This window comes from Dermacentor variabilis, chromosome 3, assembly GCF_050947875.1.
Source record: "Dermacentor variabilis isolate Ectoservices chromosome 3, ASM5094787v1, whole genome shotgun sequence".
Taxonomy (NCBI): domain Eukaryota; kingdom Metazoa; phylum Arthropoda; class Arachnida; order Ixodida; family Ixodidae; genus Dermacentor; species Dermacentor variabilis.
This window is the reverse complement of record NC_134570.1, coordinates 176,990,679-177,005,578: the sequence shown is the minus strand read 5'-3', so window position 1 is coordinate 177,005,578 and position 14,900 is coordinate 176,990,679. Positions and strand designations below refer to the sequence as shown.

The 14,900-nt window shown below is 44.5% G+C and overlaps 1 protein-coding gene across 1 annotated transcript in view; it reads right to left on the bottom strand.

Moving 5' to 3' along the window:
• The window catches only part of LOC142576538 (monocarboxylate transporter 12-B-like), a 101,592-nt gene that overhangs the window by 16,816 nt on the left and 69,876 nt on the right, over positions 1–14,900 (bottom strand). Inside the window, exons 4-5 of the mRNA XM_075686698.1 lie at positions 5,314–5,595; positions 3,105–3,248 (exon numbers count right to left, since the gene is read on the bottom strand). Of these exons, the coding sequence (XP_075542813.1) occupies positions 3,105–3,248; positions 5,314–5,595 (426 nt within the window). The remainder of the gene's footprint in view (positions 1–3,104; positions 3,249–5,313; positions 5,596–14,900) is intronic.

Below are 14,900 nucleotides of genomic sequence, written 5' to 3'. Positions count from 1 at the left end.
TTACAGCCCACTGTGCTTTCTCACTCACGCACTGATTGAATGAAATAGTCGATAACAATAGACACTACACATATCGACAACTAAATCGTCAAAATGTACCTTTTCCGTGCGCACGCTACTTATGTATATAGCTGATCAGTATGCCCTTCTTTTTTCTCTCTGTATTCTTTTCGTGTGCTGTTAGAGTAATATTTCAGCGAGTGAATATTTTATAGTTCTGTTCATGTTATGCTTAGTCTCTGTATATGGACTTTTGCTGTTTTGCATGAACTTTGCTGATGTATACTGCTGTTGTATTTTGCATCCCGCATTTTCGTATTGTACTTATGTACCGATTCCTGCCATAGCTGCTAAAGGTAGCAGCGATTATCTGACAAATAACACAAAAAAGTCACAATAAAGAGACTGCGATGGGAAACTATGCCGTCAAATGGCCTCCAATCGGTTGTGCTACATGCTGACAACTTGACTGAGCTAGGTAAGATTGCACGACTCGCCTTCATTACAGACAAAATATAGGAACGCCAACATCGCCATTCTTGGCGCTGCACTAGACTCTCGAGCAGCTACTGCTCTTCTTTTAAGAAATGGTTGGCCTTTGTAATCGCCTTTGACTGTATACGCGACAATTCAATTTTGCGTGCATATGATTAGGCCAACTTTTCTTTTCATTCTGTTTTCTCCTAACCAGTGCTTGTGTGCTTAGAGGGCAGATAACCGGATAATTTTCTGGTTAACCTACCCACCTTAGTCTCTACACAGTTTATTTCTACGTAAAATGAAATTACCAGCGCCACCCTGAATAAAGTTCTGCAGCAGCCTTGTAGTTTTCTTAGAACCATCGTTCTCCAACACTTCAACGAGTGCAATAATTTCAAAGAATTGAAGAAAGCGTTGAAATAAAGTTACAACGTTAATCCGCGGAAGTAGGGCTTAAGGAGGCATTTTCACCACTTTTCCGTGTGTATGAAAACATCAAGAATGAATTCACTTTTATTTTGTATTCCCGCAAAAGCGCTACATGTTTACTCAGGCAAATATTTCTCCGCCAGCTACGCTGAATGTTTTGCTCATCTATTCACATGAAATTTCCTGACTCTTCTTTTAAGCCACTGTCCTGCGAACGAAGCCGATTTCCCTTTCAGAATTAAGGCGCCAGGGAAGTTTGGCTTTCTCAGCCTGAGAGCGCGGGAGGAAATAATTGCCTAGTAGCCGAAGACAGAGTTTGTCACGTTCTTCCTCCTGCAATTCCAACTCATTCTTTTTGGACCCGCCACGGTCGCTTAGCAGCTATGGTGTGCCGCTGCTAAGCACGAGGTCGCGGGATGAAATCGCGGCCGCGGCGGCCTCTTTCCATGGGAGCGAAATGCAAGAACGCCCGCATAGCGTGCATTCGGGACACGTTAACCAATTAGCGCCCACTGTACTAAAACTAGTACGCTTGGTTTCGCATGGCTCCCTTTGGAACCTCTGTATATTTCTTTTTGGCTATTTCAGTTTCTTCTACAGAGCAGATACGCACATAAACCCTAACACAGGGTATATCCAACTGTTTGATCCATATCTAAAAAAAGATCTCGCAAATTGCAGCAAAGGTGCAGACTTCGGACAAATTCTCATGAGCAATTCTGCTCACTAGGTCTATATATATATATATATATATATATATATATATATATATATATATATATATATATATATATATATATATATATATATATATATATATATGCTTTTCTTGCTGTGTTTAGTAGATGTGTTCCGGGTGTTAGAAAAAAACTGTCGTACCTGCGGCTTCGTTTCGAAGAATGGAACACGCATTGAAAGTTTGGTGCACTGGGCATTTGCATTTACAAATCTGCGCTTTAATTTTTCAGAGCTGTTCCATCATGTATAGATGGTTTTTCTTCGGAAGAAGCCGTTCTGTCGCTTGCGCGATGCTCTGAATGCGAGTGAGTGCAGAAAACATGTAAGAGGACTTTCTATCGTGATTGCACCACGAAGACCAGCTCAGGATACGGATGAGGAGGAATGCGACCACGAGAACACCGATGCTTTCGCTGGTTGGTGTAGGTTAGTATAGCCCACAACAATATTCCGCCAAAATGGTTTTATTTCAATAGCATTAGTGTGGACACCTCAGCTGTGCTCGTGATACCGGGGTTGTTCTGCTTGCTCGCTATCCCATGTGTGTGTTTGGGCGCTCATATGGTCGATAGCCATGGTCACTACTCCGAAAAAAATCGGAGAACAGCCGGGGGGCCGGTATTGTCACGCCGGAGCGCCATGGAGATGGTAGAAGTGCACAGCCACGTTATGCCTCAAAAAAGGGTGGGTCAAAACATTTCGTACAATGAGGTAGAAGCGCAAATACAAGTGCCTTGGACATTGCAACTCCATACGCCCGGTGTACTAGATGCAGTACAACACTGTAACTTGAGAACCAATGAATATTTGTCTATAACATTTTAAAAGATTTGTGTTATTCCCTGATTATTCTCATACTTTGATGAAAACCGCACATGGACTTTTAGAAGGGTTTATAATGAGTTAAAGGTCCCCTCGTAGTCAAAACTACTCCGGAGTCCCTTACTTCGGCGTGCCTCATAGTCAAATCGTACTGTTGGCACGACTAACCTCAGAATTCAATCCAACTACTTATTTTTGGGTTGCCGTTCAGTAATCTCTCATAACCAAACTTTTTTCTGGTTGTAATAGCCGTTGCATGACGTCATGTTCATTCTTTACGTGTATTCCGAGGTCGACAGTGTACGTGGAAAACTAAATAGGTGAAATGATGCGCGTTTGTTCGAACTGGCAAACATAAAATATGTGGAATTGAATTGCCATATCATATTGTCCCCTTACACTGTAGCATTTGCCTGTGCGACCCTTTTACATTCTGACCTCACAAAGTGTTCGTGCCTCACTGGATGCTATGAGCGCAAATAGAACAGGTTAGTTCATGACGATGAATTGACATTGTGCTCGCGTTAATTCGCACGGAAAACGCTTATTCAAGATTTTGTACCCTTGAAGCTACAGGAACGCTCTCGTGAGGGATGAAGCGCAAGAACCGGGTGTGTTTGGACTCATAAACTGACCGTGTAGCAGGCCGAAGGTCACCGCCAAGATAGTGACGTCTGGGGCGCAGTAGGCGCCGAACATCCCAGCCACTTGGCACGCTGAGCCGACCATGATCAATGGCCAGGGTGGTGACCACCGAAGCAGGAACTTGCACAGGACCCCTGAGAGACGCAAGGGGCCAATGAGGGAAAGAAACGTCAGAAATTTTACTTGTGCGGCGTACTTCAAATGTGTGATGTGATAGGCCGAAAGCATTGAAAACAAGATATATATATATATATATATATATATATAATTTCATGCACGTCATACAGAAATAGCGAGATCCGGTGCCCCCTATGGGGTGTTGTACTTCTCGTTCCAGATTATTTCACATTTTTTAAGAATAGGACTTAAACTGTAAAGTGCCATTTTGCAAGGCGAACACTAGCAGCCAGTGACTAATTGGCGACAATTTAACGTGGCGGGTGGCTCGTGCTGCGTGATACTGTCCCAGATGGCGCCCGCCTGCGATGTGTAATTACGAGTCTGCGGCGGTAGAGTGACCAGGCTGTCGTCGGCACCAATAACGCCACCGAATACTGCCAGGGATCCACCCGTCACTCCCACAACAGCAACAGCATTCGCCGCGCAAAGCATCAGAGCCATGGCAGACGTGCTTGGGTTTCCACTTCCAGGAAGCGATGAAGCATCGAGATACACGAGCACGGCCGACACTGACAGCACGCTGAACGGGAAAAAAGCCACCCAGCAGGAACTCGGCAGCAGCTGTGCGCGTTTGATTGCACAATTAGAGGACGTAAGTGTGGCGCCAGCTCTAGAATTCTCTCAGCCGTGCAGCTTAAAACACACAGACAGATAGCAGGCGGACGCGACTGGCAAATTCATTTGGATTCACTAAACATTACGGCAGCCTTGCTTCTGCAAACCGGATAATCATTGTTTTCTCATTACCGCTGTATTCAATGACAGAACGACTATGTAAGCCGCCCATCTAATCGATGGTCACTACACGCCATGTAATAGGTCTAGCCAGTATTCCTAATGGGCTTTGAAGTGGTTCTCTGAGCTGTTATTTCGGAACTCTAGAATATTTTTTGTCACAGTAGTTAACTTTAGGAAGCATGACTAGCCGTCTGTTACGTATGCACATGGTTAAATGCCAGCCAACTCGTGTGCGTGCGTGCGTGCGTGCGTGCGTGTGTGATGAAAACGAAGATGTCATAGGAGGCCAACAAACAATGACTCGAAGAACAATGTAGGGGAAATTACTTGTACTTAATAATTGAATTAAATAAATGGTAAATTAATGACATTGAAAGTGCATAAAAATACAACTTGCCGCTGGTGGGGAATGACCCCACGTTCTCACATTACGCGTGCGATGCTCAACCGATTGAGCCACCGCGGCGTCCATTTTCCCATCCGCTTTCTGGGGCACTTACGTGTTACTACGAGAACTAACCCTGGAAGTGTTAGTCAGCGCCACCGCTGTAATGTGAAGGCGTGGGATCGTTCCCTACTTGCGGCAAATAGTTTTTTATCCAGTTTCACTGCCATTAACTTATCATTTCCTTAATGCAATTGATCCCGTCCGCGGTGGTCGCATGTCGATGGGGGCGAAGTGCGAAAACACCCGTGTACTTAGATTTAGGTGCATGTTAAAGAAACTCAGGTGGTCGAAAGCTCCGGAGTCCTCCACTACGGCGTGCCTCATAATCAGAAAGTGGTTTTGGCACGTAAAACCCTATAATTTATTTTTTAATTTTTAATTCAATTATTAAGTACAAGTAATTTCCCCTGCGTTGTCCTTGGTGTCTCGGTTTATTGACCTCTTATGATATTATACACATATCACTTTGAAATAAGTGCCTGGAAATGCTCCAAAACTGCATTTGGAAGCAGTCGCAATGGCCTCGATGACAGTGATCTAAAGAAGTACATGATGCTTGCGCACGCTTACAACGCCACATTCCATCGTGACAAGATTCTTTGCTTTTTTTTTAGTTTACCTGCTGCCCAGCCAGGAACCTTTTCAAGGGGAACGCTTTCGTGCTCGCGTCTAATAACAAAAATATATGACATCTTTTGTCGTGATTTGTCATGCCTTGCACCGAAGGATAAAAGTGTTCATTACATTGGCCTTCTATACTTCCCTATACATCTTCTATACACATCCCTCTATACATCCCTTCGATACTGCACCGTGACAGCTGGCGTACTTACCGGAGAACGCGACACCTGCCGAGGTGAAACTGACGGACCACGCCGTTTGCTGCCTGGTGGCTCCGAACTTGGCCAGGAAGTTGACGAAGAGAAAACCTATGGTGCGTAACGTCGCACCGGTCATGAACGTCGTGGCCACGCACGCTGCGCCTATAACCCACTTGTCCAGGTTGCTGCTGCTGCCTGGTGGCGCCGCCGCTGTGGTGCCGCGCGCCGTGCAGGCTTGAACGATCACGGCAGGCCGGGTGAGCTTCCATTTATGCAGCTTTGTGCTTGCTTCAACTGCGTCACGGCATTGGAGGGGAATCTCTAATATACGCAAACTCGGTGTCTCAACAAAGTAAAGTAACAGCGCCTTTATCAAGACGCAAAAAGTACATTCTTATTTGAAACGTGAAGCCACTACAGTCACGCGACCTTATCAAAAAAAAAAAAAAAAACGCTCGGAACCTTCGAGGTCCTTAAAGTAATACATGTCACTTTGCCTATACACTGTGCTATTCGCAATAGAGCAAGCTGAGATCACTCGGCAACAAAAGTTGTCATTTAACGTGCATTGAAGGTATAGTTAGCGAGTGAAGTTGTTAATTTTCTTCAGCAGTGTTCATCCGGCGCTAGTGTGACTTGCACTGACCTACGAAGTCAAAGTTCACGGCCAGTTGCGAATGTATCATCAGCGTTCGGTGACCTCCGCTCTATACGTTTTTCTTTTTTCTCTCTTTTTTTTTGTTACGTGTCAGGGGACGCTACCGCAAGTAACATGGAGCCTGTTCATTCAAGCATGTTTTTGGTCGTGGCATCGACCGCCACTCGGAATGTGCGCCGCCGCTCGGTGGCAGCTGCGGATGCGCGTTCGTTGTACAGCAACAAATCAACCGTCAGAGTGGCCTAAAAATCTATTGTTATACAGACATATTGCTTGTAGCTATCATCGCCTGCAGACGTACTTAGGATGCATACTTAAGAAAGAAATTTAACTGGAACATGCAGAATCGTTTCTTTTAAGGGTCATTACACTGTACAGGCGTTCCACTCTGTATCGTGACAGGCCAATTCCTAAAGAAACCGAATCGTTGAAATAAGCGAGTCACAGGATATGGAGCAGCAAGCTTCATAGCCAAGCAATGGCGCTTTTCCTCGTACTGCCTAAATAATATGTACACAGTGCCATGGCTCTCCCGTTTGCCCATCGTCCCGTCCCGTATATACGGTTGTTACTGTAGAGTGAAAATATATACATCCCAACGAAGGGACTACAGAGCACAGTCGATGGTCACAATATTCCACACGATCTGGACCCGCTCCCGATTCTCGCATTATTTGCCTTATACTGTGCTCCCAACTTGAAAACTGCTGATTATTTTATTAGTTGAAAGATGCGATGCTGCCAGAAACAATTGCATGCTATCACTGAAGCGGAACGCACCATTGTAACATTACCTACGCATGAGTACATCAGTAGCTTTCGATATATGTGGTTTTGAAGGCTTTTTGTGACCTGGCGTTTTATATTAGGTGCCTATAAAAATGATCTCTTTCTTTAGAGGTACGGAAAACAATCTGAATAGATAAGGGTAACGTTAGTTTCTTGTTTGTTTTCCTAGAAAAATGGCGCATATTGAGAAAGTGAAACGAAGTAAAAAAACAAACTAAGCCGGCCACAACCTGCACACCATCTTTGGCGCAGCGACATTAATCAAAGTGCACTATATAAAAGGTGGTACACTTTTAAAATCTTCGTGCTGTTCACGGTCTAAATGATTTACTTGCGAAGGCATAACAGTAGCCCACGAACAACACACCGATACAAAGTAAGCTAAATAATTACAAAAAACTTGATTTAAGAAAGTGTGGAATATTTGCAGAATTAAGAATCAGTTCGCTTGTGGTAATTCGGTGTTATGTACGAGCACCCCATTGCGCATTGCAATGCAGCTTATGTGGCGTCTCAAAGAGAACCGCGAAACCTGCCAATGGCACGGCGCTTCGGGATTCGAACTGGCAGCGGGCACATTGAGGGAGAAAGTGGTTGTGTCGGTAGAAATGCGATCATGGCGTCCATAGCCGCTGAGCGAGAGTGGGCGCTATCACAGAAAATAAAACAATTGCAGGCACTAACTAAGCATCCCTTATCGGGCACGCTTATCAACCTCGAGCGTTAAAGAGGCTGTGAAACACTTTTGTCGTCATAGATTGACATCGCTGTTAAATTACGTCACCTCAGGAATCTCCTGCAGTAATAATTTTTTGAGTGCGTCAAGCGCAAGCGATCTTAGACGTAGGTAACGAACTGCTCCCCCCCCCCCCCCCAGCGGCTTTCAGTATCTTCATTTCCACTGGCTCGCTGGAAGATACAAAGGGGAGTCGGTAAGAGGCGCAAAAGAGCCATTAGAGTGTACTAATACACACTAAGAGCAATGTGTGTTGACATGCATTTTGCATATTCACAAGCGGCGACGCATGCGTCAGTTCTGCGTTGCTGATGCCATCAACAAAACTGAATTATCTCGGCGACTAACGCTTAATCTTCTTTTTCTGTTCTTTATGTCACCTTCAATGATGTCTTTATATGCTGCTTCTGCAAACAAAAAAATTTGGTTGCTAGTCAGCGCTCTGTCCTGGGCTTTTTACTCGCTCGTCCTGTTTCGCGCTGTTTCCGATTTATTCGTCACACGTGCTGCTGCATGAGTTTAGTACCGTGGCAAAGGCGTAGTGCCTGCAGAATTGCGTTAGTCTCCGTGTTTTGTTCCGTTGTGTTATCTAGACCGTGCTCTTGCCGCTGTCGTTGTGGCCAGTTGGGAGTGGAAGTAAAAAGCGCGAAACGAGCGCGCATGCAACGCCGTACGCCACGTGCCACGCCCCGGACGAAGGACGACATGCGGATATGTTTCCCGTCTTCAGTCGATTCATGCGAACGTGCCATCACAGGCTGAAACCGCTGTGCTTCAGCTTATGTACGATGAAGACCTTGCACGTCAGTGACAACTGTGCAGTGTTCCTACTTTTGACAGTGGACGATGCAATTACGGCACGTAAAAGAGCCATGTCTAAGCACGGGAAAGAAGCGGCTGCTGTGAGTAATAAAGGAACGAGCCCCGTTTACTGCAGCAGTCTTATCTGTGGGCTCGAGGGGCGCGGGGGGAAGTGAAGGTTGGCGCATTCGGTGCAAGATTGAACAAGGCTCGAAAGAAGAACGCATGCTTGCACGCGCGTAGACCCGGTCAATGCGCTGGCCGAACGCATGCGCGCTTACTGTTCGGCGCGGCAGAATTTTGTGTCCGCGTAGCTTCACTTCCCGTGAGAACCATATGCCTCAGGCCGCAGTTGGTGCATGTAAACGCGTATCTACGTTCTCTGCCGGACCGTTCGTCGGTGCGCTGTGGCTCGCCACACCTGCGCTGAGTGGCCACCCGAAACGTGCTCAGTAAAGCAGAACGATTTCGATGAAGCTACGACCAACATACGTGTTTGTTCTCACAAACCCCAGATTGGCTTGCCGTAGGTCATATCGCGATGGCATACACAGCTATTGGATCATTTGTCAGGTCGCTGCGGCGCGCAACCAGGCCAGGCTGCGCGTAAGTTTGCACCCACGCAAACTTAAGCGCAGTCCGCCGTGGTTGCCCCTGTGGTTGCGTCCCGAAGGCGAGAAAATGAAAATAAGAAACGGGAATGTGGTCCGACACGATGGCAGAGTAAGGCCGACTTCCGGAGTCACTTTGCTTCGCAAAGAGCGACGTCAGGTCCCCTGCTTAGATCTTCCTTTTTCCATGGTCCCACTCACATGTTCACTGGAGGCTCTTTAACAGGTCGGTAATGTTTTCTTAGTGTGTTCAAAGAGTGTTTCAGGGGCCCTTTAATTTAACTGGTAGTCGAGCTTTTTTGTGCGCATGCGTGCCTCTCTTGCATGTAGTCTTTTGCAGAAAATGACAATGTTAAGTGCACTGCATAAAATGGGGCTCCAGAACGAGTGCTTTTGAGCTATTTTGCCTGTTTACTTCTTTGCGGCGTGCAATACGAACGCTTGCAAACTACACCTCAGCTATCTGAAATGAAATCGCAGAGAGACTCGCGTGTCATTCGTACCGTACAATGGATCATCGATAAGCGCCAGTAGAGAAAATGCAGTATATCCTACTTTCGACGACTTCCTCGCCAACGACCGCAGATGCTTTCAGCCAACAGCGGCTAATTTAGAATAAGAAGCTCAACCACAACGACGCCTACTTCGACAGACTGTAATCTTACGTCGATATGATCGAACGCACATGGTTCAGCGTAGTCCTTGGTTCGCGCGTTTCGAAATTCGGACGAAGAGGCATTGGTCGCTTAAATTGAATACGTTGGCGTATCCACACTCCTCTCGTTTTCTAATGTGTTCGTCCAGCGTTTCCCGCACATACAAGCAATATATGTGCACAAAGCACAAATGATTTCCAACAGAACGCAATGACACGGGCATAAACGGTGCGAATCACGAGAGCCAGAAATACTGACTCCCCAATAAAATAGAGCAACGACGACCAAACGTTTGATATTTTTCACCAAGTGTAGGTCTCAAAATTATAAAAAAAGATATAGAAAATTGGTGCCAGCAACAACTCACGATAACTTGGCAATGATTACTGGTTGACACGAGATGTCAAACGCAGCATAAACAAAAAAGATGAGAACTTTACAGAAAGGAATTCCCTACAAACTATTTCAACTGTCAAAATTACAGAAACGTTTCTAAATTAACTGAAGATTTAATTATTTAGGGTAAAAAAAGCTACTTTAAAGTTACCCTTCCCAACATCTTGGCAATCGATACGAAATAATTCGGAAAGTTGGAACCCCCCCCCCCCCTACAAAAAAAAGGAAAAAGAAAACAAGAAAGGACAGTCGGAACACTCCGCCAATGTTAAATGAAGACGGAAATTTGTCATCACCAGAACGTAGCACCGATGAATTTATAAAGTACTGAACTGGTGTTTTTACTCGCAAATTGTCACTTTCGAAACCTACTGAGTGCCTTGGGAAACCGATTATTTAATTCCCTTTTTCAACCATCGTGATGTCAGCTCGCGGTGCGCAATCGATCGTCTGCCCCTCAACACTAGCCCGGGATCCGACGGCATCAGTTCTTAACTGTTGAAGATTTCGTCTCGGAATTCCGCACCATTACTTGCCTCAACGCTCCAGCAATACCCATATTCTGGTTGTGGGCCAGAAGACTCGAAATCGGCTCATGTCATAACAATATTTATATGCGGTGTATATACTGATCCAAGTAACTACCGATTTCCCATGCCTCCAGTTGTTGAAAGCTGATCGAGCATATTCTTTGCACGCATATAATTATATCCATGTAAATTGCAACATTTTATTCAACAATCAAGATGGCCTTCGCAAAAAATTATGTGAAACGCAACGGCACAAGCTCCTAACGGATCTCCATTCCTCTGTGCACAGTCTTTTCTCAGTCGATGCCGCTTTATAGAGTTTAAGAAAATCTTTGAGGTACGACACAAATGTCTAATGCTTAAAATTCGCAATTTGCAACTCGATTTGATCACTACGCTATGGATAGAAGAATCTTTATTTATCAGAATGCAGTCAGTAAAACTACAACAACGCTACTGCACATGGACTGGGTGAAAGGAGGGGACACCACATGGCGCTGACTATAGCCTATATCCTATAGAAAACATTCCGAATATGAAGCATAACAGTCGCGTAACCTTCACGCAGCCGCTCGGCATAATCAACGATAATTATCAGGAACACCAGCTTCAATTTAAGATTACACAACTTACGCATGTCAAAAGAGGGGAAAGCGACAAAACTATCGAGAAAACAAAATGAAAAATTAGTGTCTAAGCACCAGGCATATCGGTGGCCTCACGCGATAGCTAATAGGGCAACTTTGCTTTCTTGCAGTGATATGGATGACTGACTAACATATTGTGAGCCATTCTCTTTCTCACATGGTAAGCGTCCATTCAGTAAGAACCGTGTGCTGTCCCCTCCTTTTACTGAGTCTGTGTTCAGTCGCGCTGGTGGAAACATGAAGCTGTACCAACTCGCTCGATTTAAAATTAATTTAATTGTGGGGTTTTGCGCTCAATGAGGCACTCCGTAGTGGGGGACTCAGGATTAATTTTGGCCACCTGGGGTTCCTTAACGTGCGCCTAAATATCAGCACGCGTTTTTTTTTTTCTTTTCGACCCCGATGAAACGCGGCCACCGAGGCCGGGATTTGTCCACGCCGCCTCGTGCTCAGCAGTGAAACCCCAGAGCCAATTAGCAGCTCCGGCGGATTTCGCTTGCATTGCCATCCTGCTAAATTAGAAAAACACGTTTTCATTCTACCATAGGTAAAATCAGCGCGCCTCAGGGGTCTCTGTTGGGTCCTCTAATGTTTGTAGTAGACAGGGTGACCAATCCTAAGTTTTGCGAATTTTTTAAATATCGTCTGTTGCCGATAACATAATTCTAGTCGTTGAGCTGGACTATTCAGAGAGGCGCACAATATGGAACGAGATATCGCAACACATGCTCAACTAGTTAACGAAAATTCCCTAATTATCTTCTGAATTAGTTACTTTACATCACATGTTGCAATTTAAGAAGTGTAGCCGGTAATCTTTCAATGTGCATACGCTTAGAGTAAATTTTCCAGAATGACGTCAGTTTCGAGATATGTGCCAACAAATTCGCTGCAAAAGTGCACTCTTGGCTCAGTTACTTATTTAAAGAAACGCAGTTTTATGCATTGAAGCACAAAAGTGGAACGCCCACGTATTTTGTCCAACACTTTTGGAAATAATATCGCGAAACTGGTGTCATCCTGGAAATTCATATGAAGTGGATACGTCTTGCAGGCTAACCGGCTACAATTCGTAAATTGTAATATGTGCCATAATTTATTAAGAAGTTCATCAGTGAGTTCGTGTTATTTACCTGCATATGTGTTTGGATTTTTCGTACTAGTAATGTCCGCCTCTTCGAATAATCCAGCTCAACGACACAAATTATTTTATCTGCCACAGGAATTTTTTTTTAATTCCAAAAGCTTAATAATGATCACCGTGCATATAAATGACACAGCTTCAAACGAAACTTCTTTGATCCGTCTTTCTGCCGACAACTTTGTAATCACTCGGATGTGAGCAAGCTACAACTACATCCTTTTTTTCTGACGGCAAATTGCGAAAACCTAAACAAGCATAAAAATTTCCTTCGTTGTAATATTTCTACTATATTCAGGATAGATGGCGCCACTGTAGAATCACTCTAACAGCAGAAATATTTAGGTGTCATTCTTGCTTGCAATCCATGTTGAACCTCCCATATAGAGCACATGACTAATAATGCCTCTGAAGAAAAGCGGGCATTCTCAAACTTCCCTTACATCTTCTTAACAAGGGAACCAGACTATTTAATATACTTCGATAATGCGGCATTCTTTGGAATTGGCTTCCTTTATGTGCCATCACCACCCAGCTCATATTACAAACGTGCTCGAAGTGCAGAACAATGCAGCTGGTGTTCTTCTGTCGTGGTAATCCCACTATAAACAAAAAAGCAGACACAGCGCTGACTGCTTGCTGTGTGTATGTTTTATTACGCTGGCCTTTAACGCACACAAAAAGAACAAAACAACAAATAAAAAGCAGGATATGCCCATTTCGTTTGATCTGTCATAAATCTACCTCCATTTTTTTTTCAACTTGGACTTTTGCAGCTGCTCTTCCCCATTTGTATAAAAGGCAAGGGGTAATAAACGCTCTTTGTCCTCCTTGTAGCACCCAATCGTGTAGCGTTGTTCTTTTCGTAATTGTTGAAAATATTTACACATAGTCCCGGTGTCACAATTTCGGTGACAACCAAAGTCCAGATCAGCACAGTATAATGAGAGCGACAAATCGTTGCGGATTTTCCAAACGTCACTGACATGTTGCGATATGACTAAGTGTCTCAAATTTATGATTTTCTTGTGCTTTTCTCACACAGAAGTAGCAATTACATATTTTCTTGATCGTCTGATAGAACAGACAGCCAAACGTCTCAGCGAGAAGAGTTTCTTTAGGGCGCCTGCAGGTAAAGAAAATCTGCGCTGTTTAAATTTTAGGTCATGGGGAAAACAAATAAAAAGAAGTCAGCAAACCAAACTCAACTACTCGGCCAAAGTTCGCCACCTATGCTATTTGAGTTTTACATAGGGCTTGGATTCCTAGAAGTAAAAGGTTGCGTGGTAACTATGTGTGTCTTTTTTTTTCATAAGACTCCCCCAATGTAGGCCTAAGAGCTTGTGCTCCCTTTGCGGTATGGCTTTGTTTTTCGTCACAAGCGCAGAGCGGCTGTGAATGGAGTGAGAAGCACAACGCGGTCCGCTAGCTAGACTCCGCTTCAATTCTACCCCTCCGCGCGAAGTAGTGCGCGCTATTCCAGACGCCTCACAATTGAGAAATAAAACAGTCAGTAGAGCCCTTGGTAGTGCGTTGCGCTGAACCACCTGGCTGCACAGCTTCCTCCTCCTCTGTTCTACCTTCCTCGCTTGCTTTCTGACGCACTCATCCTACACGATTAACACCGAGTTGGTCTTCTGTGCGAGAAAGCTGCAGAAACGAAGCTCTATGCAAAGTGCCCCCGACGAGTCTATACCCAGAGAGTTCCCCGTAACCGGAAATAAGAAGAAAAAAACTTGCTTTCAGTGACCGTTATATTGATGTAACGTAGACAAGAGAATGTAACCCCCAACAACGACAGGGCTGGGCTTCCTGAAGGAAAAGCTGATCTAGGATGTAATTGCGGTATTGCACGCATAAAATGAGGCAAAGCGTTGCAGAGCCACAAATCTTTTCTTACGTAAAAAAGCGCGCAGCAGGCGTTAGAATTTATTGCGACATTTCTAAGTATAAGCTGTCCCATAAAGCGGATTAGTCTTTAAGTTTTTCGTTTTTATTGGAGTTTTGAATGAAAACAATGCGTTATTTGGATCAGTGATCTGCTGTCTGGGCAGTGGTGTCCAAAACACTGACTTTTTTTTGCACTTGAGAAGGAAAGGTTACACCTAGTTAAAAGCGAAACAATTTGTTGACAGAAAAAAATAGGAATATTCTTGAAACATTGGGATAAAGTGCGTCAGGCCTGTTTTCTAGGGACTACGAGCAATGGTGAGACGCGACGAGGGTGGCGATATGGGCTTGTTGGTCGGTCATCATTGAAGGGTATCTGTTTAGCGCAACAAAGCAAGGAAACAAGAAGAAACGAAGACGAAGACGAACGCTTGTCTTCGTCCTCGTTTCTTCTTGTGTCCTTGCTTTGTTGCGCTATACGGATACCTTTCAATGATAAGGAGCACTTGTTTCTGAATGCGCTCGAGCAAGGAAATATGGGAAGCATACCTTAAGTTCCATGACGTAAGGTGTTAAGTAATACGACTGTGAATTAAAGCGCGTTAAAAAGTAATGAACGTATGTTGATGAAAGCAACATTTTTTGTTCTTTCAATAGTTGCCTTCCGTCAAAGGCACGCTTTCTTTTTATTGAATTCACATGGATAACACATTTTAATGAAGATGTCTAGGTATAAGCCTAGAG